This window comes from Anomaloglossus baeobatrachus, chromosome 6 (genome assembly GCF_048569485.1).
Source record: "Anomaloglossus baeobatrachus isolate aAnoBae1 chromosome 6, aAnoBae1.hap1, whole genome shotgun sequence".
NCBI classification, from domain to species: domain Eukaryota; kingdom Metazoa; phylum Chordata; class Amphibia; order Anura; family Aromobatidae; genus Anomaloglossus; species Anomaloglossus baeobatrachus.
The window spans coordinates 386,558,312-386,585,495 of NC_134358.1; the positions used below are offsets into that span (position 1 = coordinate 386,558,312).

General features: G+C 42.5%; 1 protein-coding gene across 3 annotated transcripts in view; it reads right to left on the reverse strand.

Moving 5' to 3' along the window:
- PDE1C (phosphodiesterase 1C) overlaps positions 1-27,184 on the reverse strand; it is a 1,233,587-nt gene that overhangs the window by 163,705 nt on the left and 1,042,698 nt on the right. For all 3 annotated transcript variants that reach the window (XM_075315087.1, XM_075315088.1, XM_075315090.1), the window contains 3 exons: positions 24,149-24,277; positions 12,357-12,458; positions 607-727 (listed from right to left, as the gene is read on the reverse strand). In XM_075315087.1, the coding sequence (XP_075171202.1) occupies positions 607-727; positions 12,357-12,458; positions 24,149-24,277 (352 nt within the window). The remainder of the gene's footprint in view (positions 1-606; positions 728-12,356; positions 12,459-24,148; positions 24,278-27,184) is intronic.

The window sequence follows — 27,184 nt, forward strand, 5'->3', positions numbered from 1 at the left end:
AAATTAGGGCGGACATTTCAGGAAGACAATGATCCGAAATACACAGGTAAGGAAACTCTCAGTTTGCTCCAGAGAAAGGAAATAAAGCTGCTAGAATGGTCAAAACAATCACCTAACCTGAATCCAATAGAAAATTTAAAAAGGAGCCCACAGAACCTTTTGGATTTAAAGAGTGTTTGAGTGGAAGAATGGGCCAAAATCATACCTGAGCAATATAGTAAACTAAGTATAGTTTCTCCATACAGGAGGAGTCCTGAAGCTGTTATCACCAACAAAGGATTTTGTACAAAGCATTAAATAGTTTTCAATATGCGTGTTGTTCAGTACTTTTTTCCTGTATCGTTTCTCATTATTACACATCCCTAAATTTATAGACATACATGGTTTGGTTATTTTGCCTGTGTTAATTGGATGGGTTGTTTCCAACATCTGGTAAGAAATTCATGTCAATAACCGCTTTAGAAATATACTTACTTAGAAAATGTTGTCCTTTTCAATACTTATTTCACCCCCTGTATACATATATGTAGTTAAAAAAATAACTTAATGGGAGTGCTTTTTTCAATGAAAGTATAATATCAAAATAACTAAAAAACATTTTCTCACCTGTCTGAAGAATTCTTCTAGCAGGGACATGGTCCACCGATGATGGAGATCCCAGTTTTTAGCTGGATGGCTTATGTCTGCTGTATGCAATAGCAAAGATAAGGCTTTTGGTTTGTCAATCCTGTAAATTAAAATATCAAGTTAATAATCAAGAAAATATTTATTTTATGAATGTTTTACTTAACTATAAAAAAGTATTTTCCTCATTCACCAAAGACTAACAAGATTATCATGGTCTGTGTCTGCAGACTATCAAAGTCTCCTAAGCTATAGATAAAATGTAATGCATAACATATTAGGAATTGTATGATAGTATACACTTATTTCTCTTTCATGAAGAGTCGAGTATGGCTATAATACTATGGAAACTATAATGTTTACATTTATTTCACTCTGAGCCAGTGGCGTACTGTCAATAGAGGCAGACCACGCCACTCCTACGGCCCGTGACGCTACGGGGCCCGTGAGCTGAGGGGGGCACTCATTTTAGTTTCATGATGACCATTCAATCCAGGCGCAGGCAGGCAGCCAGGCGGAGTGTCACTTCAGCGCCGGCAGTCGCAGAAACCCCTTCTGCTCTATTGCTTCTCTGGCTGAACTTGTATTTCAATGACACACCCCCTGGCTGATGTAGCTTTGCCGCCAGAGAGGGGAGCTTCAGATGCAGGCAGCAGCGATTGGTGTTTGCTTGTACTATTCGGGGGGAGGGGCTCTGTAGCGTCAGACACGGCTCCCATCCAGCAGCAGAAAGACTCAGATTGCCACACAGCCACACACAAAATCAGGACTGTATCACCGAGCACAGACAGTAAACTACACTGAGTGCCTACTGTTCTTCAGCAGACACTCTGGTAATAGTCTATTTACTGAACTCCCGGAGTCCTAGCAGATGTATAGCGCCTGGCTAGAGCAAAGATAAATTCATAAAGCATATATACCCCCCCCTAAAAGGTATCAACCACTGAGGACTCTCTGTTCTTTTAAACAATTTTTTTATCTCTACTGGCTAACACGGTACAAAGATATATTTTACTTGTACCCCCCCTAAGTAACTTATATGCCCCCCCGGCCCCCAAGTAACTTGTTTGGCCCCCCAGTAACTTTTCTATGCCACCCACTGGCCCCTAGTAACTTGTATGCTGGCCCCCAGTAATGTGCATATCACCCCAAGGCCCCAGTAACTTGTATGCCGGCCGCCAGTAATCTGTATGTCCCCTCCAGGGCCCCCCAGTAACTTGTATGACTCCCCAGGGCCCCAGACAATAACTTGTATGCTGGCCTGGCCCCCAGTAATATGTATGTCTCCCCCAGTAACTTGTATCCCCGCCCAGAAACATGTAAGCCCCCCAGAAACTTGTATGTCCCTCCCCAGGCCCCAGTAACTTGAATGCTGGCCACCAGTAATGTGTATGCCCCCCGCCCAGTAACTTGTATCCCCCCCAGGAACAAGTAAGCCCCCCAGTAATTTGTGTGTGCCCCCAGGGTCCCCCAGTAACTTGTATGTCCCCCAAGGGCCCCAGACAGTAACTTGTTTGCTGGCCTGGCCCCCAGTAATATGTATGTCCCCCCCAGTAACTTGTATCCCCGCCCAGAAACATGTAAGCCCACCTAGTAAATTGTATGTCCCTCCCCAAGCCCTAGTAACTTGTATGCTGGCCCCCAGTAATGTGTATGCCCCCCCCAGTAACTTATATCCCCCCCAGGAACAAGTAAGCCCCCCCAGTAATTTGTATGTGCCCCCAGGTCCACCCACTGCCCTAGTAACATGTATGTGGCCCCAATAACTAGTAAGCCCCCACTGGCCCCTAGTAACTTGTATGATAGCCCCCAGTAATGTGTATGCCCCCCCCAGTAAATTGTACCCCTCATTAAACATGTAAGCTACCCTCAGTAACTTGTATGCCCCCCACTGGCTCCTAGTAACTTGTATGCTGGCCTCTCAGTAACACGTGTGCCGCCCCTCAGTAACACGTGTGCCGCCTCTCAGTAACTCGTGTGCCACCCCTCAGTAACACGTGTAGTGCCCCTCAGTAACACGTGTGCCGCCCAGTGGCGTACCGTCAATAGAGGCAGACCACGCCACGGCTACGGGGCTGCGAGCTGGAGGGGACCGGGGCGGCTACCTGCAATGTATGTGTTTTTACTTTCATGCATCATGCCCCCAAGCCATCACCAAGCAGCTGTTAACGCCGCTGCTTGTATAGCTGTAGGCTGGCCAACGCAGAGATGCAGACGCACCCACAATGCGCGCGGCCTGTGCTGAAGAGGAGGGAGTGGCCAGACAGCTTCTTCCTCTGATCAGAGAGCTGTTAGAGATGCCAGGAGGAGAACAGCCAAGCAGGAAAGGGGGCTGAACAGCGCGGGAGAATGAAATGATGAAAAGGAAAACATTGCTGGAGTGGAGTAGGGGTAGAGACCACAGAAAAGAGAGAAAAGCAAACAGAGAGCAGAAAAACAGTGAGTGAGCAGCGGAGAACAGAAGGAATAGAAAGAAAAAGCATAGGAGAGAAGGAGCAGCCAGGAGGAGTGACAGGAAGTGCATGCAACAGGAAGGCCGGAGCCACTATCATCATCTCTCACAGCACAGGACCAGGTGAGTATTATGATGTACAAATGTCTGCCTGTAACACTACAGAAAAACTGCCCTGTGCTGTGCCATCATTGTGTTGTGTGCGTGTGTCTCTTGCCCCTGTGCTATGCCATCATTCTGTGTGTATGTCGGCCCTGTGCTGTGCCATCACTGTGTGTGTGTGTGTGTCTGTTGCCCCTGTGCTGTTCCATCACTGTGTGTGTGTCTGTTCCCTCTGTGCTGTGCCATCACTGTGTGTATTTTCCCCATGTGCTGTGGCATCAGTGTTTGTATGTGTTTTGTCAATGTGCTTTGCCATAAGTGTGTGTGTGTGTGTGTGTGTGTGTGTGTGTGTGTGTGTGTCTGTTACCCCTGTGCTGTGCCATCACTGTGTGTGTCTCTGTTGCCCCTGTGCTTTGCCATCACTCTGTGGGTGTGTCTGTTGTCCCTGTGCTGTGCCATAAGCGTGTGTGTGTGTGTGTTGCCCATGTGCTGTGCCATCAGTGTGTGTGTGTGCTGCCCATGTGCTGTGCCATCAGTGTGTTTGTGTTACCCATGTGCTGTGCCATCAGTGTGTGTGTATATATTTTTGCCCATGTGCTGTGCTATCAGTGTGTGTGTGTGTGTGTGTGTGTGTATGTGTGTGTTTTATCAGTGTGTGTGTGTGTGTGTGTGTTTTGCACATGTGCTGTGCCATCACTCTATGTGTATGTCTGTTGCCCCTGTTCTGTGCCAGCACTCTGTGTGTGTGTTGTCCATGGTCTGTGCCATCACTCTGTGTGTGTGTATGTCGCCCCTGTGCTGTGCCACCACTGTGTGTGTGTGTGTCTGTTGCTCCTGTGCTGTGCCATCACTATGTATGTGTGTGTGTGTCTGTTGTTCATGTGTTGTGCCATCACGGTGTGTGTGTGTGTCTGTGCGTGTCGGTTGCTTCTGAGCTGTGCCATCACTATGTGTGTTTTGCCCCTGTGCTGTGCCATCACTGTGTGTGTTGCCCATGTGCTGTGCTATGTGTCTGTGTGTGTGTTTTGCCCCTGTGCTGTGCCATCAGTGTGTGTGTGTGTGTCTCTGTTGCCCCTGTGCTGTGCCATCACTGTGTGTGTGTGTGTGTGTGTGTGTCTGTTGCCCCTGTGCTGTGCCATCAGTGTGTGTGTGTTGCCCATGTGCTGTGCTATATGTCTGTGTGTGTGTTTTGCCCATGTGCTGTGCCATCAATGTGTGTGTCTCTGTATGTGTGTGAATTGTGCCTGTACTGTGCAGAGTTTTACTATAGATCTATAGATCCTAAGGCTATGAAGAGGGTCAAAATGGTTACCATTATATGGGGGAGATAGATGTGAAAATGTATATTGTGTGTGCGGTGAGGGGCACGAAGAAGGACATCACTACTTTAGGCCAAGTTCACATATTGCAGATTTTGGGGGGGATTTGCAGTGTGAACCCACTGGTCTTGGTGCAGTGGACTTTGCTCAGTAACAGGATGGTGGTTATATTCAGACTCTATGTGGTGATATTTGGTCATGGTGTGGCGGCATTATTTTGCAATGTATTAATGGCCTTGGTATGGTGGGTGTTGTTAAGTAATACTATGTAGAAGTATGTGTTATCTCTGACTATAAGCTGCCCCCAGTAACATGTATGATGATTATTATGTTAATATTTTATTTTATTTTTTTTATCGGGGAAGGGGGGGGGCCCATTCAGATTTTTGCTATGGGGCCCCATGGACAATGGAGGTTGTCTCACATCATATACGAAGCTTCTATGGTTGAAGAAAAACGTTTAAAGTTCCAGCACATTCAGAGGGAGGCAAATAACTTTGAAGAGAATTACCCGGTTTTTGCCACCTAATCTGAGTGCAGCTTGATTTAGAGGCAGAGACCCCTATTCCAGGTATGTGTCACTTACTGGGCTGCTTTCTGTAGTTTTGATAAAATCAGCAGGAAATTAGTACTAGAGGTCTAGTAGAGCTGCTGATTGGCAACTCCCAATTTGCTTTGTGCTTCGCTTTTATGATGAATATTGTGCAATAATAATAATGATATGACAATATGATTCTGTAGGTCAGTAAGATTGAGGGAATGGGGTGAAAGAGAGGGCCACTCATTGTCTAATCACTTAAGCCCCCATACCCTATACATTAGAATAACATCAGCTAAACCAACCAATATCAATGGGCTGTACCTACAGTCTAAAGAAAAAAATGTTTCCAGCATCGGTATATGGAGAATTGTTATAAAACTAGAACATTTATTTAGTCCATTAAAAACAGGATGCCACACACAAAAAGGGCAAAGGGGCACACAGTGAGAGACACGGGGATTATCCCCATCCTACGCGTTTCAACCTTGCGGTTAGTCATGGAATTCACATTCACATTTTATAACAATTCTCCATATACCGATGCTGGAAACATTTTTTTCTCCTCTAACTGTGTTTATCCGCCCAGGCCAGGGCGTTCCGTGCATAGGTGGTGGACCCTAGGGTGAAGAGAGGTGAGCTGAATTAATTTATTTTTTTCTTAATACCTACAGTCTAATGTTTATGGGGGCCTTCTAATTCTCCACCAGTTGATGTTAGGGGAGATAAGGATTAGACATAATCAATCCTGCATAGGATTGGATCAAGTCAGGATCACCAAACATGCCTGGGTTCGCTGATCAGATCGATGATTCGATCGACGATCCTAGCCAAAACCATTGAATTCGATGGGAGGCAGAACTTATGTGTTAAACTGTAACATGGTGCAGGGGGCTGCAAATGTGTAGGGGGGCTGCAAAAAAAAAGAAAACAAGGAATAAACAAAGCAGGACATACTTACCGAGTCACCCTGCGGCTGCAACACTACTTCCGGCGCCGCTCATTATCCCTCATACATATTTTCCTCACCTACAGATGTCTCTGATTGGTTGCAGTCAGATCGTGACCCCATCCACTCTGACAGCATTATACTGGTATAAACAAATAAATAAATTAAAAAAATGGCATGCAGTCCACCCATATATTGAAACCAGCACAGATAAAGCCCACAGCTGCAGGTTGCATACCCTTATCATGTGGCTTTTTTTCCAAAAAATATTTAAATAAATAAATAAATTTTAAAAAATGGCGTTTGGTTACCCCCTCAACTTTTATACCCAGCCAAGCTAAAGCCGACAGCTGGGGGCTGGTATTCTCAGGCTGGGGAGGCCCATGGTTATTGACTTTTCTTCAACCTAAAAATAGAAGCCTGCAGCCTCCCAGGATTGTTGCATCCATTAGATGCGACAATCCCGGTGCTTTACCTGGCTGATCCCGATTGCCCTGTCAATCGGGGTAATAAGGGGTTAATGTCAGCTCACAGCTGTAACTAATACCTAGATTAATAATAGGAGGTGTCTATGTGACCCCTCATTACTATTCCGTAAGTGAAAGTAAATAAACACAAACACCTAAAAAATCCTTTATTTGAAATAAAATACAAAAAACTCCACCCTCTTTCACCCTTTTATTATCACCCAAAACATCCAAGTCCGACATAATCCACACGAGGTCTCACGGCGATTCCAGCTCTGCTACATTTGAACTGACAGTGTGAGGCCGTAGAACATTATTGCATGCTGTAACATGAGGCAGAGATTGAGCCGCAGCAATGAGTGGTGATGTCACTCGAGTTATTTGCGGTCACAGCTGAAGATTCCCACAACCCTCCACCTATAAGCACAGGTAACCTGACCTCAGAGGACCTCAATGAACTCAGTAACATCACCATAGGGAAGGTCACTGAGATCACAGACCTGCATCTCCTTGCAGAAAACTGTGTTTTTTGCAAGAGATGCAGATTTGGTGCTGAAATTTCTACATATTCCTGTACCCAATCTACACCTCCTGGCAAAAAACGCAACAAAACTGCATGCGTTATTATGATGCAGTTTTCATGTATTTTATTGCCTTGAGATATAAATTGGGTGCAGGAATATGCTGTAAACATTTCTGCACCAAATCTGCATCTTTTGGCAAAAAAAATGCACAAGAACGGTTTTGACGATGTTTCAGTGTGGTATTCTACCAGGAGGTTCAAATTTGGTGCTGAAATCTGGTGCAGACATTTCAGCACCAAATTTGAACCTGCTGGCTGAAAACTGCACAAAAACGGCGTCAAAACCGTTTGTGTGCATTATTTTGCAAACAGATGCAGATTTGATGCTGAAATTTTTACATCATAGCACCCAAACTACACCTCCTGGCAAAAAAAAAATGCATCAAAGACACATGCGCTACCATGTGGTTATGAGGCATGTTTTTTGCAAGGAGGTGTAGATTTGGTGCAGGAATATGGTGTAAAAATTTCAGCACCAAATCTACATCGCTTGGCAAAAAATGTGTTTTTCTGTCAGAAGATGCAGGTCTGTGAACTCAGGTGAGGTCACTGAGTTTTTTGAGGTCTCCTAAGGTCAGGTTACCTGTAATCACAGATGGAGGGCCATGGGAATCTTCAGCTGTGACCACATATAACCTGAGTGACGTCACAGCTGATCGCTGAGGCTCAGTTTGTGCATTAAGTTTCAGCATGCGGTCATGTTATATGGCTGCACACTGTCAGTTCAGATGTGGCACAGGATCGTCATGGGACCTCTTGTGGATTACATAGGACCTGGGTGTTTTGGGAGTTAATAAAAGGAAGAAAGAGGGTGATTGTTTTATTTTATTTCAAATAAAGAATTTTTTCTGTGTTTATTTTTTTTACTTACAGATTAGTAATGGGGGGTCTCATAGACCCATTACTACTCTAGAGCTTAATGGCACCTGTGAGCTGTCATTCACCCCTTATTACCCCAATTGTCATCGCACCAGGGCAATTGGGAAAAGCCAGGTAAAGTTCTGAGATTGTCGCATTTAATGGATGTGACAATCCTGGTTGGCTGCTCTTTTTAGGCTGGGGGGCCAAATAAGCACGGGTTTCCACAGCCTGAGAATACCAGCCCCCAACTTTTGGGCTTTATCTTGGCTGGATATCAAAATTGGGGGGACCACATGCTTTTTTTTAAAAATAATTTATTTAAATAATTAAAAAAAGAGCCGTATGCGTAAGCTTTTATTTTGATACACAGCCAATATAAGCGCACGGCTGGGGGCTGCAGCCAGTAGCCATGGGCTTTATCTGTGCTGGTATCAATAGGTGGAGGACCCACCCTACGATATTTTAGTTATTTTACACCTGTATAATGATGCAGTCAGCATCTGTAATTCCAACTAATCACAGACGCTGTCTGGGGATGGGGTCTGACTGCGCCAATCAGACATGACGGTGGGTAGGGAAAGCAGTGAATATATATAAGGGATAATGAGCAAACCAGAAAGTAGCATGGCAGCCGCGAGGAGACTTTGTAACTATGTCCTACTTTAACCATTTTGCTTCCTTTTTTTTCACAGTGATTTTCCTGGCCAATCACAGTCATGCCAATACATAACATGACTGTGATGGGGTTGGGAGAGGATGGTTTCTGCAAACTGAACATTTACCGATCCAAACCAAATATTTTTGACTTTTCAGTCAAATGTTTGGTCTTCCGATCCCGACCCAATCCTGCCAAGCATCCTATGATTTTGTTATTTTCCGTTATTTTCTGAAGAAGATCGCTCATCTCTAATAAGGATCCGAGATATCAGATTTTGGACATTTGATCTATTTGTTCTGAGAAAGATCAGCCTCTATCAGAGCAGTTTGGAGGAGAACAGAGGAGTCTGGAGGAGAACAGAGGAGTCTGGAAAAGAACAGAAGAGTCTGGAGGAGAACAGAAGAGTCTGGCAACAGTTCTCTCATAGAAAGCGTTCCTATTCATGGGTGAGTAATGATGATAATAATAATATAATATTTATTCACTTATATAGCGCTATTAATTACACATACATTGTAGTGAAATAGATGTTGGCCGAAGATTGGTAAGCAGCTATCTATAGTACATGGGGCCCATTAGAGGCAGCATTTTTAATATTGACTGCAGAAGCTAAGGTCTAAAACTGCAATGGTGGAACATGTTTGCAAACTCTGCAGAGCTGTTTTGTAGTTGAAAAAAGTCATAATGGTGGTCATTAGATTGAGAAGATGGTAAAACTAATTGTTGCAGTTAGAGAGGACATCACCTGAGTAAATAGCTGGATGTAATTGCTTATTTGTATGTGACAGTTTCTAATGACTATTCTACATGTGACTAGAGATAAATGGACCCTAAAGCTGGGTTTACAAACTGCAACATCGCAAAGGACATCGCTGTAACGTCACCGGTTTTGTGACGTAACAGCGACCTCCCTAAGTCTCTGTTGAGTCGCTGGTGAGCTGTCAAACAGGCAAACCTGGCCAACAACGCAACAGCGATCCGGACCTGCAGAGCGACCTAGCTGGTTGTTGGGGACGTTGATAAGCAGCTTTTTGAAAGGGAAGTTGCTAACAAAGTCGCTGCAAAGTCTTTCACACACTGAAACTTTGTAGCGATGCATGCTGCACAGCGGGAAACAAAGGACCTAGGAATGGTCCTGAACGATTTGTAGCGATCAGCAACTTCACAGCAGGGGCCAGGTCACTGATGTGTTTCACACACTGCAACATCTCAAACGACATCGCTATTGCGTCACAAAACCGGTGACGTTACAGCGATGTCGTTTGAGATGTTGCAGTGTGTAAACCCACCTTAACAATAAGGTAAAAATCTGTGTTTAAGTTTGCAGTTGCAGGGGGCTTTACGTATGCTGAACACTTGAACAAGCACCGCTGTGCTCGGGTACACTTGATGCTCAGCCCAGTGCGAGCCGCTTACAGAGTTTGATCAACTGTCACGGGGGGTAACAACAGTGTTATCGGACGTAGTGTGCAGAAAAAAATCTCACCCACCTTCCCCCGCAAGTGCTCTGTTTATGGCTTGCTACCTTTGGGTGGAGAGCTGAATCATTGACTTCCAATGGGGTCCAGGTCAAGTCTGGGTTTAGAACAGAACTTTATCTAAAGTCCGGCTGAACCTTCAGAACCCAAACTTCAACAGGTTTTTGCTCATCTTTACATGTGACCAGCGTCCAGTAATCTCCACAGACTGCCTATGTGATGTCTGACCACTATATGATCACTGCACTCAGTCTCATTTTGACGGTAATATTCACTTACCTCATGTGATATTCCTGTAATAGTTATTCAATTAGCAACAGTATGGAGGTGTTATCCGGAGACTGTGTGGGAGTGGTATTAATTGTTAGAAATGGTCCGCAGATGTAAGTGTACTCAGGCTTTGTGCCTAGTGCTGCATGAACTGGAATTATGGCCCTGATTATACTTGTATCCCATCAGACTAATGTGGCAGCCTTTTCTATAACTAGAGGATGTGCATTGTGAATGTGAGCTTTAATTCTTCAATCGTATTTGAGAAGAGCTTGAGAACACTCCAGAAAGCCACACAGTGAAGCTTTTTTAGATAATACAGTTAGGTCCAGAAATTTTTGGACAGTGACACAAGTTTTGTCATTTTAGCTGTTTACAAAAACATGTTCAGAAATACAATTATATATATAATATGGGCTGAAAGTGCACACTCCCAGCTGCAATATGAGAGTTTTCACATCCAAATCGGAGAAAGGGTTTAGGAATCATAGCTCTGTAATGCATAGCCTCCTCTTTTTCAAGGGACCAAAAGTAATTGGACAAGGGACTCTAAGGGCTGCAATTAACTCTGAAGGCGTCTCCCTCGTTAACCTGTAATCAATGAAGTAGTTAAAAGGTCTGGGGTTGATTACAGGTGTGTGGTTTTGCATTTGGAAGCTGTTGCTGTGACCAGACAACATGCGGTCTAAGGAAATCTCAATTGAGGTGAAGCAGAACATCCTGAGGCTGAAAAAAAAGAAAAAATCCATCAGAGAGATAGCAGACATGCTTGGAGTAGCAAAATCAACAGTCGGGTACATTCTGAGAAAAAAGGAATTGACTGGTGAGCTTGGGAACTCAAAAAGGCCTGGGCGTCCACGGATGACAACAGTGGTGGATGATCGCCTCATACTTTCTTTGGTGAAGAAGAACCCGTTCACAATATCAACTGAAGTCCAGAACACTCTCAGTGAAGTAGGTGTATCTGTCTCTAAGTCAACAGTAAAGAGAAGACTCCATGAAAGTAAATACAAAGGGTTCACATCTAGATGCAAACCATTCATCAATTCCAAAAATAGACAGGCCAGAGTTAAATTTGCTGGAAAAACACCTCATGAAGCCAGCTCAGTTCTGGAAAAGTATTCTATGGACAGATGAGACCAAGATCAACCTGTACCAGAATGATGGGAAGAAAAAAGTTTGGAGAAGAAAGGGAACGGCACATGATCCAAGGCACACCACATCCTCTGTAAAACATGGTGGAGGCAACATGATGGCATGGGCATGCATGGCTTTCAATGGCACTGGGTCACTTGTGTTTATTGATGACATAACAGCAGACAAGAGTAGCCGGATGAATTCTGAAGTGTACCGGGATATACTTTCAGCCCAGATTCAGCCAAATGCCGCAAAGTTGATCGGACGGCGCTTCATAGTACAGATGGACAATGACCCCAAGCATACAGCCAAAGCTACCCAGGAGTTCATGAGTGCAAAAAAGTGGAACATTCTGCAATGGCCAAGTCAATCACCAGATCTTAACCCAATTGAGCATGCATTTCACTTGCTCAAATCCAGACTTAAGACAGAAAGACCCACAAACAATCAAGACCTGAAGGCTGTGGCTGTAAAGGCCTGGCAAAGCATTAAGAAGGAGGAAACCCAGCGTTTGGTGATGTCCATGGGTTACAGACTTAAGGCAGTGATTGCCTCCAAAGGATTCGCAACAAAATATTGAAAATAAAAATTTTTTTTTGGGTTTGGTTTATTTCTCTAATTACTTTTGACCTCCTAAAATGTGGAGTATTTGTAAAGAAATGTGTACAATTCCTACAATTTCTATCAGATATTTTTGTTCAAACCTTCAAATTAAACGTTACAATCTGCACTTGAATTCTGTTGTAGAGGTTTCATTTCAAATCCAATGTGGTGGCATGCAGAGCCCAACTCGCGAAAAATTGTGTCACTGTCCAAATATTTCTGGACCTAACTGTAGATTTGAAATTTGAAAATAATCCCGCCTACCAGTATGTACTGTAGACTTTTACCATAGACCATCACGACAAGGTAACTCACCCTTCCGGCTGCTGCAAAGAATTCTTCATTGCTTTGATTTGTTGGAAGTGACAGGACATATCTGTGGCCAGCACCATCTCAATCACCAAAGTCCGGAATTCTCTTCAGGGTTGTAAAAAGGTAGAAAGAAAAAAATGTGTACAGCATTAGTTTTCTAGTACATATGTTATTTGCATGCAATACTGCTATTTTCCAACATCATGTCTGCTCTCTATCTGAAACGTAACCTTTCCAACACTGATCTACTTCTATTTCCTCCATCTTCTAACCTCCCTAAACCTGACATCTCCCTATCTGTGTGCGGCACAATGATAACTCCTAGCCCGCAGACTCGCTGTGTGGGTGTTATACTTGACGCCAATCTCTCCTTCACCTCCCACATACATTCTCTTGCCCGCTTGTGTCACTTGCACCTCAAGAACATCTCGAGAATCCACCCCTTTCTTACCATGGAAACAACAAAAATCTTCACCGTGGAGCTGATCCACTCCCGCTTTGACTACTGCAATTGTGTATTAATTGGACTCCCCCTCACTAGACTTTCCTCTCTCCAGTCCATCCTTAATGTGGCAGCCAGGGTCAATTATCTGGCTAATTGTTACTCAGACGCTCCCACACTGTGCCAGTCATTTCACTGGCTGCCCATACATTATAGCATTCAATTTAAACTGCTTGTTCTCACCCACAAAGCTCTCCACAGTGCGGCACCCCCCCTACATTTCCACCCTCATCTCTGTCTGTCACCCCACCCATTCTCTACACTCTGCAAACGACTTTTGACTAACATCCTCACTAATCTGAACCTCCAACTCCCAGCTCCAAGACTTATCCAGAGCTGTACCAATTCTCTGGAATACTTTACCCCAAGAAATTAGGATGATCCACAACTTACACAGCTTCAGACGCTTCCAAAAAACAAATTTTTTTAGGGTGGCTTATCACCCTCCCTAATCAAAGGCAATTTTATATATCTCCTCCACTATTTCTCAGAACATAATTATCCGTCACACTCCACCACTTTAAAGAGCATTACAAAGATTGGCTGACTGGCTCATGCAGCCTTTATCTATCCACCATTTCTTTGAGATGGCTGAACCGTTGTAAATAAGCACCCCCCACCTCATCCCATTGTAGATTAAGATTGTATTTATTTTTGCTTTAATTATTGTATCTTCTATATTTGTTACTTATGAATGTTTGTTTGTATATGAACTTCTGAATTGTAAAGCGTTGCGGAATATGTTGGCGCTACAGAAATAAAGATTATTATTATTATTATTGTTTCCTCATTTACTTATTATAGACTATTTGTTCATGTTGTGTTTTTCTCTTGGGTTTTCTCTGTGAAATAGCCATGTGTGAATGTGCTCCTGTTGCACATACAACAACTTATGCTCCGGCTCATTTTTTTTGCTTTTTTTTCTCTGTATTTTTTTGTACTCTGGACAAATGGGGGTGTGGTCCCTCCGTCTAAGGTAGACATTACATCTATACAGCTTCCCATGGACAGATGGCTGTAGTGAGAGCTGTGTGCTTCTCTGCCATTATTCACATTGATGTCACTGACATAAGGTAAGGTTTTAATATTAGAGTTGGACTGTGCCGACTACGTACACCTTGTTGCGGTGGGATGGCTTTTATGTTTGTTTTAATCAAAAAGTAATAACCAAGTGCCCTGTTATTTACATGCAATACTGCTTTTTACTCATTTACTTACCATAATGTGCATGCTCATTTTGTGTTCTTTTTTTTCTCTTGAGTTTTGTCTGTGAAATGGCCATGGTGTGAATGTGCTCCTATTATACCTATGTTTTACAACGTGCAATACAATTCCTTTTAAAATTCAGTTTAATTAAATAATATTAAAATCGCCCAGGTGATTAACCCAAAAACTCAAACAGTAAATTGATATAAAATAGGGAGCTCATATGGATCAGGGGTAGCCAAAAAATCGTAATATATGTAGGCAGATATAACAATAATATAATAATACCAATCCAGTACACACATCTATACTCTAGTGACCCTAATATGTCACTGTGTCTGGCTCTGCCTATCAAAGGAGGGTATGACACCATAACGTAGCTGGGCGCCCCTGTTCCTTGACGGCTGACCCTCACTCTCCCTAAAAAGCCCTACCAAGTAATGATAAATACTGTACCTAATAATTTTCACAACTAACAGGAGTTATGGTGCTCCATAGTTAGTCACACTAGAGGATCAATACCTCAATATCAATAAACAAGGTACAGAAAACAAACACCTGTTGCCACAATATGCTGACAGTATGTTATTCCTAAATAAATAAGGATACAGGTACTTCCCTCAAGCTGGTGCTATGTGCATGGCCTTGTTTTGGTTTTTTTATTTGTTTTTTTTTAGACTTTTAGTACATTACATCTAATTCTACATTGTTTTTCCACTGTCAACCATATGTGTTACAAAACTCTTTATTCTAAGGGAGATAGGCTCATATTTTTTTAAACATCAAAATTAGAGTTTTTACATTTTTTTTTCATTGATAAATTGGTCTTGAATATATATGTTTTGTTTATTTTTAGTATTTCAGCTATGTTTTACTGAAAATACATAATTGATAAATTGAATAATATTTAAACCTGCTTTTTATAATCCTTTTTTTCTAGATTTTTTGTGTGTTTCTTTTTTTTGTAACTATCAATATCTTGCAGTTTTCACTATGGCTAGAAGTATAAATGCAGTAAACTGGCATTTTCATTTTTTTATTTGTGAGGTTTGTGATGAATGAGGATCTTCCTTATTAAGCGCAGGTCGAGGGGTTGGAACGCTGACTGAGCTGTGTATACTGCTTTGTTGTATATACTGTGGCACGATTAGCACAGGGCTAAGATTTAATGACAGAAGGCCACTCTATTGTACTTGTACTTTTTGAAGCCTAGATGACAAGAGCAATATCAGGCCAGAGTCACACTTGTGCAAGTCTCGCATCGCATCACCTGGCCTCTCCTGACATGAGGGGGTCAGCTGCATGTACAACCCCTGGCAAAAATGATGGACTCACCTGGCTCTGAGGATATTAATTCAGTTGTTTACTTTTGTTTAAAAAAGCAGATCACAGACATGGCACAAAACTGACATATGTCAGTCTCCAGCTGGCGTACACAGCTGAAATAGTTGCCAAATTTATAAAGAGGCACTTGGAAGTGGAAGAGTAAAAGCATATGTAGCCTCATATCTGAGTATAAGTCCAGAGTCACACTTGTGCATATCTTGTGCGAGTCTCGCATCGCATCACCTGACACAGCCTGATGCTCTTTGAACAGGATAGAAATACAACCCCTGGTAAAAATGATGGACTCACCTGGCTCTGAGGATGTTCATTCAGTTGTTTACTTTTGTTTAAAAAAAGCAGATCACAGACATGGCACAAAACTAAAGTAATTTCAAATGTCAACTTTCTGGCTTTAAGAAACACTAAAAAAAATCATGAAAACATAATGTACTAGCCAGTAACGGTTACTTTTCAAGACCAAACAGGGGGAAAAAATTATGGACTCACTCAATTATGAGGAAAAAATTATAGAATCATGAAAAACAAACAAACAAAAAGCCACTCTAATACATCGCTAGTATTTTGTTGCACCACCTCTGGATTTTATAACAGCTTGCAGCCTCTGAGGCATGGACTTAATGAGAGACAAACAGTACTCTTCATCAATCTGACTCCAACTTTCTCTGATTGCTGTTGCCAGATCAGCTTTGCAGGTTGGATTCTTGTCATAGACCATTTTCTTCAACTTCCACCAAAGATTTTCAATTGGATTGAGATCCGGACTATTTGAAGGCCATGACATTGACCTTATGTGTCTTCTTTCAAGAAATGTTTTCACAGTTTTTGCTCTATGACAGGATGCATTATTATCTTGATAAATTATTTAATCATTCCCAAATATTCTTTCAATTGATGAGATAAGAAAAGTGTCCAAAATTTAAATGTAAACTTGGACATTTAAATGTAATGACAGCCATCTCCCCAGTGCCTTTACCTGACATGCAGCCCCATATCATCAACGACTGTGGAAATTTACATGTTCTCTTCAGGTAGTCATCTTTATAAATCTTATTGGAACAACATCAAACAAAAGTTCCAGCATCATCACCTTGCCCAATGCAGATTTGTGATTCATCACTGAATATGACTTTCATCCAGTCATCCACAGTCCAGGATTGCTTTTCCTTAGCCCATTGTAACCTTGTTTTTCTCTGTTTAGGTGTTAATGATGGCTTTTGTTTAGCTTTTCTGTATGTAAATCCCATTTCCTTTAGGCGGTTTCTTACAGTTCAGTCACAGACATTGACTCCAGTTTCCTCCCATTTGTTTCTCATTTGTTTTGTTGTGCATTTTCTGTTTTGAAGACATATTGCTTTAAGTTTCCTGTCTTGATGCTTTGATGTCTTCCTTGGGTTACCAGTATGTTTGCCTTTAACAACCTTCCCATGTTGTTTATATTTGGTCCAGATTTTAGACACAGCTGACTGAACAACCAACATCTTTTGCAACATTGTATGATAATTTACCCTCTTTTAAGAGTTTGATAATCCTCTCCTTTGTTTCAATTGACATCTCTAATGTTGGAGCGATGATTCATGTTAGTCCACTTGGTGCAGCAGCTCCCCAAGGTGTGATCACTCCTTTTTATATGCAGACTAACGAGCAGATCTTATTCGATGCAGGTGTTATTTTTGGGAATGAAAATTTACAGGGTGATTCCATTATTTTTACCTCAGAATTGAGTGATTCCATAATTTTTTCCCCCTCTTTGGTCTTGAAAAGTAACCGTTACTGGCTAGCACATTATGTTTTCATGATTTTTTTAGTGTTTCTTAAAGCCAGAAAGTTGACATTTGAAATTACTTTAGTTTTGTGCCATGTCTGTGATCTGCTTTTTTTAAACAAAAGTAAACAACTGAATGAACATCCTCAGAGCCAGGTGAGTCCATAATTTTTACCAGGGGTTGTATTTCTATCCTGTTCAAAGAGCATCAGGCTGTGTCAGGTGATGCGATGCGAGACTCGCACAAGATATGCACAAGTGTGACTCTGGACTTATACTCAGATATGAGGCTACATATGCTTTTACTCTTCCACTTCCAAGTGCCTCTTTATAAATTTGGCAACTATTTCAGCTGTGTACGCCAGCTGGAGACTGACATATGTTTTTTTGCAATTTACCCAACTTTTGTGACATAACTGAATACTCAATTGGCCACGGTAGGTCACAGCCCTTCCTCCTAAACTCAGTCTACTTTTAAAGGTTGGTGGAGCTGACCAGGACTCACCAAGCTTCACATTTTTTACCCAACTATAATTGCCAAAAATTTTATGATATGTCAAGCAGATTTACTATTCTGGTGTAACCTGTTTCATGAATTGGAGCCTAAAACGTTTTCCTATATCATCTTACTGTTTGCAAATCAGGTGACTATTACTGATGGGCAAACTCGGGCTGTAAAATTCAGAATCCGTGTACCGACCCCGGATGAGTGGCCCTGGAAGCCGTGTTAGTTACATGGGAAACTCGGTAAGTATAACGCTCCTGCTCTAATCTCCTTAGCCCATCTATCACCATTTTAACCCCTTCAGCCCCGGGGCACTTTCTGTTTTTGTTTTTTGCTCCCCTTCTTCCGAGAGCCGTAACTTTTTTATTTGTCCGTCAATCTTGCCATATGAGGGCTTTTTTTTGCGGGACAAGTTGTACTTTTAAATGAAACCATAGGTTTTAACATATGGTGTACTGGAAAACAGAAAAAAAATTCCAAGTGTGGAAAAACTGCAAAAAAAGTGTGATGGCACAATAGTTTTTGGGATGTTTTATTCACGGTGTTCAATATATGTGGTAAAACTGATGTATGAATATGATGCCTGAGGTCGGTGCGAGTTTGTAGACACCAAACATATATAGGTTTACTTGTATCTAAGGGGTTAAAAAAAATTCACAAGCTTGTCCAATAAAAGTGGCGTATGTTTTGCGCCATATTCCGAAACCCGTAGAGTTTTCATTTTTTGGGATCAATGGCTCAGTCATGGCTTATTTTTTGCGTCTCGAGCTGACGTTTCTAATGGTACCATTTTTGCGCAGATGCTACGTTTTGATCGCCTGTTATTGCATTTTGCGTAAAACTTGTGGCGACCAAAACCGTAATTTTGGCATTTGGAAATTTTTTGCCACTATGCCGTTTACCAATCAGATTAATTGATTTTATATTTTGATAGATCGGGCATTTCTGAATGCGGCGATACCAAATATGTGTATATTTATTTTTTTTTAACCTTTTAATTTTCAATGGGGGGAAAGGGGGGTGATTTGAACTTTTAGATTTTTTTTTTTTTTATTATTTCTTAAAACTTTTTTTTACTTTTTATTTTTATTTTACTAGTCCCCCTAGGGGGCTATAGCGATCAGCAATCCGATTGCTTTGATCTATCTGCTGATCACAGCTATACAGCTGTAAACAGCAGATACAGTCACTTCCTGCTTCACTGGCCTCCGGGCCAGATGAAAACGAAAGTGAAACGTCATAGCTGCAGGCATCATCACATGACCCTGTGCTACCATGGCAACCACCGAAAGTCACGGGATCACTCACGTGACTTCCGGTGGGGGCGGCGGTAAGTGAAAATCTTCACCGCGCGTATATACATCTCGCTGCCAGACTTTGGCAGCGAGATATAAGGGGTTAATGTTACGGGTGGAATGCGATTCCACTCGTAACATGCAGGCACACATGTCAGCTGTTGAAAACAGCTGATATGTGTGCTGATCACCACCGCCTGCCCGCGGCAGGGGGCAGGGCTTAACGGGACATGCTCCATGATGGATATATCCGTCCATGGTCATGAAGGGGCACAATACTGAGGTCCCCTTATATGAGGATTGGCAGAATTTTTGTGATTAATTCCGGTCCCAAACTGTTTTTTTTTTCTTTTAAAATCAAGTTGGACTCGCAGATCCCGAATATCTGCGGGTTCGTTCATCACTAGTGACTGCAAAAATCCGTAAAGTGTTCTCCTAATAGTGTACACATTTATTTTCAATGATTCTATATTATATTTAAAATGTTTCCAAAAATGTGAAAATATAATAATAAATATAATAATTCTTATTAGTCTGCAAATATTAATTTAATACTTTTACTGCTGGAATGGCTAAAGAGAGCCTTTAACAAAATTTTTCATGCTCAACTGGACACACTATGTATACTGTAAGTGACTACGCAGCAGAATAAAACTTGTTTGCCTTTCCATTATGAAGATATTAGCATAGTGTTTGATACCTAGAGGTAAAGGGGCAGCACAGCTGAGTTTAGCGGGTTAACATTTCAAACCCTTATATGAGCTTTCTTTCTCCCCTGCTGTACTATCCATTCCCCCATATTTCCAGTCCTGAGAAGAGGAATCAAAGGAGTCAGAATCACACTCATGTCTGCTGTGCTCAGAGCAACTTTTACACTCTGCGGTGAGAGCAGAGCAGGCTACTCTTGTGTGAGACATATAATGACAGCATGCTTTTCTTATATAATGACCTTATCTGAAAGGTCTCATCTGTGCTCTACTCCCAGCACTTGCTAATCATGCAGGACGCATGACGTTAGACCAGTAGCTTGGAGCTGTATTATTATATCTCATACACTGAGAAACCTGAAATAAGCTATTTTGGGGGTGTGTTCTTCTTTTGTCAATGCGTTGGAGCCTGCTTGGTGCTTGGTCAGCATGCATGTTAGGGAGAAGACGTAGACACCCCCACTGTAAACTCTCTGACATCACGGACATGGACTTAATAAAAGTAACCTCATTAGGTACTCATTGATTGCTAAAATCTCCGCAATAAAGAGGTGAAAATAAAAAAAAAACTAAAAAGACCAAACATTTTATTCCACTTTGCAGCCAATATTACCTTTTGTCTCCAGTTTAACATGAAAAATATGATGAAAGGTCTTCTTTAAAGGGGATATTACTTGGACAATTCCTTCTCAATCAGCATGTTTTCCCCCATTAAAATAATACTTAAACTTACTTCTGGTGACTTACTTCTCCCGGGGCTCACATAACATTGATACGTTATGCAAGGCCTGTGCCCAATCAGCACCGACTTCACTGTCTCTTGCTTCAGACAAATCAAATTTTAAAAAGAGCTGCGGGTGTCCCTCTTAATTATTGATTTGTCCGAAGTCTGGGACAGTGAAGCCAGTATTAATTGGGCACAGGGTTCTCGTGATGTAATAGCCTAATTTGAGCACTGGGAGAGTGAGTGATGACACCTCTGAATTGGTGGTGAGTATAAGTGTTGCTGATTGAGAATTGGTTGTCCATGTAGTGGACAGCCCATTTAAGCTTCAAATTATATATAGTTTGTTTATCTAAAAAAACGATTGAAGTCTTATTTAAAGGAAGCATACTGTGCGCTCTACTTTTAGCCCAAAGGTTTACCCAACAGGAGCAATCAAGGGGCACAGCAGACTCACAGTTATGAGTCGTTCCTATTCATTAGGTCAGCATTACAGATGGGCCAATAGGCAAATATTTGGGTTAGAGTTGTTTGTGTGACGTCCTGGACTAGTCAGGTCATCCCAGGTAGTCCCACACACACACACCCTCCCCTAAAAAGGTGACAGCAGCCAAACTACAAAACCCTTGTCACCACCCTCCGGGTTTGATGTTCACACCAGGGGGGCGGAGCCAGGTGGTTGGCTCGGCCCACCGAGGAGTTCACAGTCCCGGAGGCGGGAAAAGACAGTAGATGAGTTTGAGTGAAGTTCAAGGGTAGACCGGTACTCAGGCCTGCCAAAAGCCTACACCAGGTGTCTGGGTTGGAGCCCAGTCACCTCTGGCAAGGAGGCAGACGGTGGTGGTCACCTGCAGGAGCTGGGATTACAGCCAGTGGAACCATAGGGACAGGGGACAGGCGGTGTCCCACTGGTACCGAACCGGGGAACCGATTGGAAACCGGAGCACCAGGAGGGGTACTCAGACCCAGTACGAGGCCCAGAAACAACTAGGCTAAGTCAAATTAACTGATTGAGGACTGGACTTTAGGACCTTTCCCACACAAGAACCGAATGAAGACAACAGCCCAACCATTAGGGTAAAGCCACCGCCAAGGCATAGAGACCCAAGGGGCCAGCGTCTGCGGGCACACAGGGCTCTCCCGACACACAGCAAGCCGGGGAGCGGACTACCGTTGCTTATGCATAAGAGTCATAACTTTCACACAAGAGAGGTGCAGAAAAAAGGCGGAAACCACCAACCTGTTAAGGGGAAACAGCCGGCTGCGGGCACCGTTCACCATCTTGTTTGGTTTACCAGAGACTCCAGCGTGTTTTCGCATAGTGAGTACAACAGTGCCTTCGGGCCGCGCACCGCACCGCACCGTGCCGACACCCCAGCACGCATCCGTCACCTCGCCTCAGCACCTCCCTCGGGCCCCCAGGATCATCATCCCCCTACCCACGGAGGGGGTCAACACCAAGCTGCGCAACACCATCCCCGGGAGCCTAGTCAACGACAGCGGTGGTGCCCATCCATTCACCACAACCCGTGGGTGGCGTCACGAACTTAAATCACCTACAAACACTCACGGCTCCGGCCATGGACCTCCCCCACCAAAGTCCCTACGTGTAGCGCCGACCCCTTTTCAGAGCGACAAGACCCCCGGGTCCATGGAGAGCTCGAGCCAGCCGAGCCCCGGGGCATGTACATTTTTGCCAAATAATTTCTATTTGTGTATTCATATTGAATAAAGAACCTAATGCAAGACAATAGGAAACTCAAATAATTGTGTAGAGGACCTTGGAAATAGGTCTGCCGAGGGCTGTAAAATTACTGCAATAGATGGAAAAGTACTGAAACTGACTCACAGTTGGTCTCTAGGAATAATGTATATATATATATATATATATATATATATCTATAGTTGAAACCAGAAGTTTACATACACTATCTAAAAAGACACATCTGCATGTTTTCTCTTATATCTGACATGAAGTCAAAATAAAACTTTCCCGTTTTAGGTCAATTAGGAACCAAAATTATTTATATTTACCAAATTTAAGGCATTTTTAGGCATAAGTCAAAAGTTTACGCACAAAAAGAGTACTATGCCTTTAAACAATATGGGACAGTCCATATGATGATGTTATGTCTTTGAAAGCTTCTGATCAGTTTATTGGCAACATCTGAGTTAATTAGATGTATTGTGGATGTATTTAAGGGCGCTTTTCCATCTGCGATTTTCTTGCGAGAGTGCAATCTTTGGATCTGCAAAATTGGATTGCATTCGCACCAGTGTTAATCAATGAGACAGTTCCCTCTGTCCTGTTTTTTCTCCACACAAATCGGGCTCTCGGTACAATTGCAGCATGCTGCGATTTGCACCGAGTCTCGGCTCACATGTGCGTAAAATCGCACTGCACTCGCATGTTATGCGAGTGCAGTGTGGTGCATGCAGAGACTGACAACGGAGGAGATAGGAGAAAGTGCTCCCTCCATCTTCTCTGCTCCTGTGATGCGATCGCATGAGCCTCGTCTGACACCGCTGCAGAGGGTCATTAGCATATCGCTTCCGATGCTCCTTCATCGGAAGCGGTACGCAAGTGGAAAAGCGCCCTTAAGCCTACTTTACACAGGACGACCGATTGTGCGATTTCACAATCGATCGTACCTGCCCCCATCGTTTTTGCGTCACGGGCAAATCGCTGCCCATGGCGCACAAACTCGTTTAACCCCCATCACAAGCACTTACCTTCCGGACGACCTCGCTGTGGGTGACAAACGTCCACTTCCTGAAGTGGGAGGGACGTTAGGCGTCACAGCGACGTCACACAGCAGCCGGCCAATAGAAGCGGAGGGGCGGACCTCTCCTCCATTAGGCCCACCTCCTTCCTTCCATTAAGCAGGTGGGTGCCGTGAGACGCAGGTAAGCTGTGTTCATCGTTCCCGTGGTGTCACATGGAGCAACGTGTGATGCCACGGAAACGATGAACAACCTGCATCCATGAAAATAAACGAGATTATCAAAGTTAACGATGAGTACACGACTCACGATTTGTGAGCGATACTGCGTCGCTCAGAGGTGTCACACGAGAAGACGTCGTGCGCTATGCCGGATGTGCGTCACAAAAACCGTGACCCCGACGACATATCGCACAATATATCATCTCGTGTAAAACCCGCATTAGTGCACACCTTAAACACACTGGTTCTTTGTGTAGCATCATGGGAAAGTCAAAAGAAATCAGCCAAGATCTCAGGAAGAGAATTGTGGACTTTCTCATGTTTGGTTCATCACAAGGAAATGGACAGCATGTAACTTAAATATGAGTGTCTGAGCAAAGGGTCTGAATACTTATGAACATGTGATATTTCATTTTTTCTTGTTTAATACATTTTAAAAAATGTCTAAATTTCTGTTTTTTTTCTGTCAAGATGGGGTGCAGGGTGCACATTAATGAGAAAAAAATGAACTATTTTGAATTTACCAAATGGCTGCAATGAAACAAAGAGTGAAAAAATGAAAGGGGTCTGAATACTTTCCGTACCCACTGTAGGTTAAGAACACAGTTTTTAATATTTGGGATAAGTGGAGACAAGATATAAATAGATCATTAAATAAGGATGACACAAAATGAATTTTAAATTAATAACACCATGTACAAATGGAACTCATGCAACCATATCTACTGAAGACTCGAAAAATGACAGCTCCTTACAATTGTAATTAAAATTTACTAAAATGCATATTGCTTACACATCTCACCTCCAGTCATCCTTGGAAAGGTTATATAGTATATTCATTTCTTCATCATCCTGAAGGAGGCGATATGCTGCACTTACATGGTGGTTTTCAAGTACAGATCGGTCGTTGTATAGAATAGCTGAATCTGATCTGATAAAGGGAAGAAAACAATTTCATTACATTTATCATGATTGGCAAGAAAGGCAAAACTGGAAATCTTAAAAGCAACTCTAGCACCGGTTACAGAATAACAATGTGAGCATTATTGTTTTACTATTGTGCATATCCTGCCTTGTCATTCCAGGTTTGCAGCATCTCAGAGAAAACATATATTTAAAAGTTGCCCTGAAACAATACATCTAGGGTGACTAAACCAAGAGGCCAGTCCATGGGAGCTTCTCTCTACACCTCTCTCCTTAAGTTACTGATCTATACACGCATAGAGAAACCACCTTTAGTGGTTCTTTGGATGTCACCCAAACTGCATAATACCTGGCAACTTTAAAATGTAGGGATAAACGAAGCCCACAGCAGAGCCAAGGGAGTAGTGACTCAGCTTTCTTTTAGGGCAAGTAAGGGGTTAAATAATGAAATGTAAAGAGTGGGCTTTGTGGGGTCAGAAGTTTAAGGAGGTTGGAAAAGGATGGTGGCCAATTTATGAGTGGGACATATATATAATCAAGAAGGGGTTGGGGGCTATGAAATGGCATGCAGGTATCATAATGAAAGGTCTTGTACTCTTGCCTTGTTTAATCCGGGGGTTTAAGTAATGAAAATGTTTGGAAGAAAGTATGGAAGGGGGTCGTTTGGGTTATTCCGGAAAATGGTGGTTAGTGGGTTCTTGGAGTTGGTGGCAAAATTGTGATAGCAGGTTGTACATCAGATAGATGGTTTGTTAATTTCCTCCTGAATTTTTGGGACTCTTTAGGGTGGAGGCCCGGGGAATCGGTGATGTAGAAAAGGTTTTCTAGCAACAGAGATGCCCCCAAACCCATGCTCATGGATGGGGATACTGCTAGATGGTTGACTTATTAGATTGGTTTCTACCAGGTTTTGAAACTCCAAGAACCTATTTACTATCAAGTTATTATTGTTACGTTTGTATAATAAAGGTCAATTTGGCCAATTAATCCAAAACTATGGTATATATGTTTATTGTGATGGAATCAGGGGTGGAGGTGTTAATGGTTGGGAGTGGTACGGTCATTTGAAGTGGCTGTCATTAACCCCTTATTACCCTGATTGCCACTGCATCAGGGCAATCAAGATGACCTGGGTAAAGTTCAGGGGTTGTCGAATCTAATAGATGTGACAATCCTAGGCAGCTGCAGGTTGCTATTTTCAGGCCCGCCACTGTCAATTCAGATGTAGCAAAGCTGGAATTCTTGTGGGACTTTGTATGGAGTGAGTAGGATATGGGTGTTTTGGGGTTAATAAATTAAAGAAAGAGAGTGGGATTTTTTGTATTTTATTTCAAATAAAGTATTTTTTCTGTGTTTGTGATTACTTCTTTTCACTTACAGATTAGTAATGAGGGGGTCTCATAGATGCCTGCCATTACTAATCTAAGGCGTAGTAGCAGCTTATTTTCCCAATTGCCATTGACCCAGGGCAATTCAGATGAGCTGGGTAAAGTTCCGGGAATGTTCCCTCTAATTGATGCGACAATCATGGGTGGCTGAAGGCTGCTATTTTTAGGCTGGGGAGGCTCAATAAGCATAGGTCTCCCCAGCCTGAGAATACCAGCTCCCAGCTGTTGGCTTTATCATGGCTGGGTATCAAAATTGGGGTGACCGCACGTCATTTTTTAAAATTATTTATTTAAATAATTAAAAAAAACCTGTATGTGGTTCCTCTTATTTCGATACACAGCAAAGATAAGTGCATGGCTGGGTGCTGCAGCCTGTGGCCATATGCTTTATCTGTGCTGGGTATCATAATATGGTGGGACATTACGCCAATTTCTTTTTAATTTATTTCGTTTTCCAACACGATAGTGACCTGCAGAGAGGGTCTGTGATTGTTTGCAGCCAGACACGCTGTTACACAGGCTGGGGGTGCATCTTACTGCAATAAATCACAGACGCCAGTACTGCCGGTGGACGGGGGAAGCTATGCATATGGTTGAGCAATAATGAGCAGCCCTGGAAGTAGAATGAGCGGCCCAGAAACAGTTAAAGCTGCGCCAGAGACTCGGTAAGTATAATGTGCCTGCTCTAATCCCCCTATCCCTTCTACCACCATTTTAAGAGCTGGAACCTGTTCCCTATCCGGCAAGACATCCAGAATAAATTCCGGGCCGGAATTGTTTTTTTTTTTTAGTCCAGTTAGACCCGCAGATCCCAGATATCTGCAAGTCCACCCATCACTAAGCATCTTCCTTTCTGCAGCACGGACAAAGTGCAATCAACCATGCTTTTGTGCCTGCTTCAAGAAGATGGACACTGCTAAAGTTGAGGCAAAACATAGTACTTTTTGAACATTTTTTTAAATTATCTGTTAAGCAAATTCAGACCCCTTTACGGAAATGGCAATATAAGAAATGCTACTTATGTAAATGTCCAAAAAGTCAGCATCTGCAATAGAGTGCTATATTAGTTTGGTGTGTGTAGAAAAAAAAATAGACTAGTAAAAGAGATGTGTATACAAAAATTGTTTGCAACACAGTTTGGGAGGAAGACAATCACAGTTAAATATGTGGATTTTGGTGAATTTTATTTGTTAAAATCACTAAACTCACTTCTAAAAAGTAAGTACACTATATTTGATTAACTGATTTCAGATTTCGGGGGGCAAAATATATTGTTGTGCCTTGCTCCTATTTTCTAGTGCATTATGAATAAATAATAAAAATATGTTTAATTCAAATGAAGCAGAACAGATGCCAGAGATACCATATGACCGATCAATCACACTGTCACACTGTCACTGCGGCTGACACCTCTCCTATTTCTCTCCCCTATTGAATTTCAGTATTAGGTCAGGATCACCAGGATTAGACTAGTGTATAGCACCCGATGATTCCCTCATGCGAGAGAATTGGATAGAATATACAAA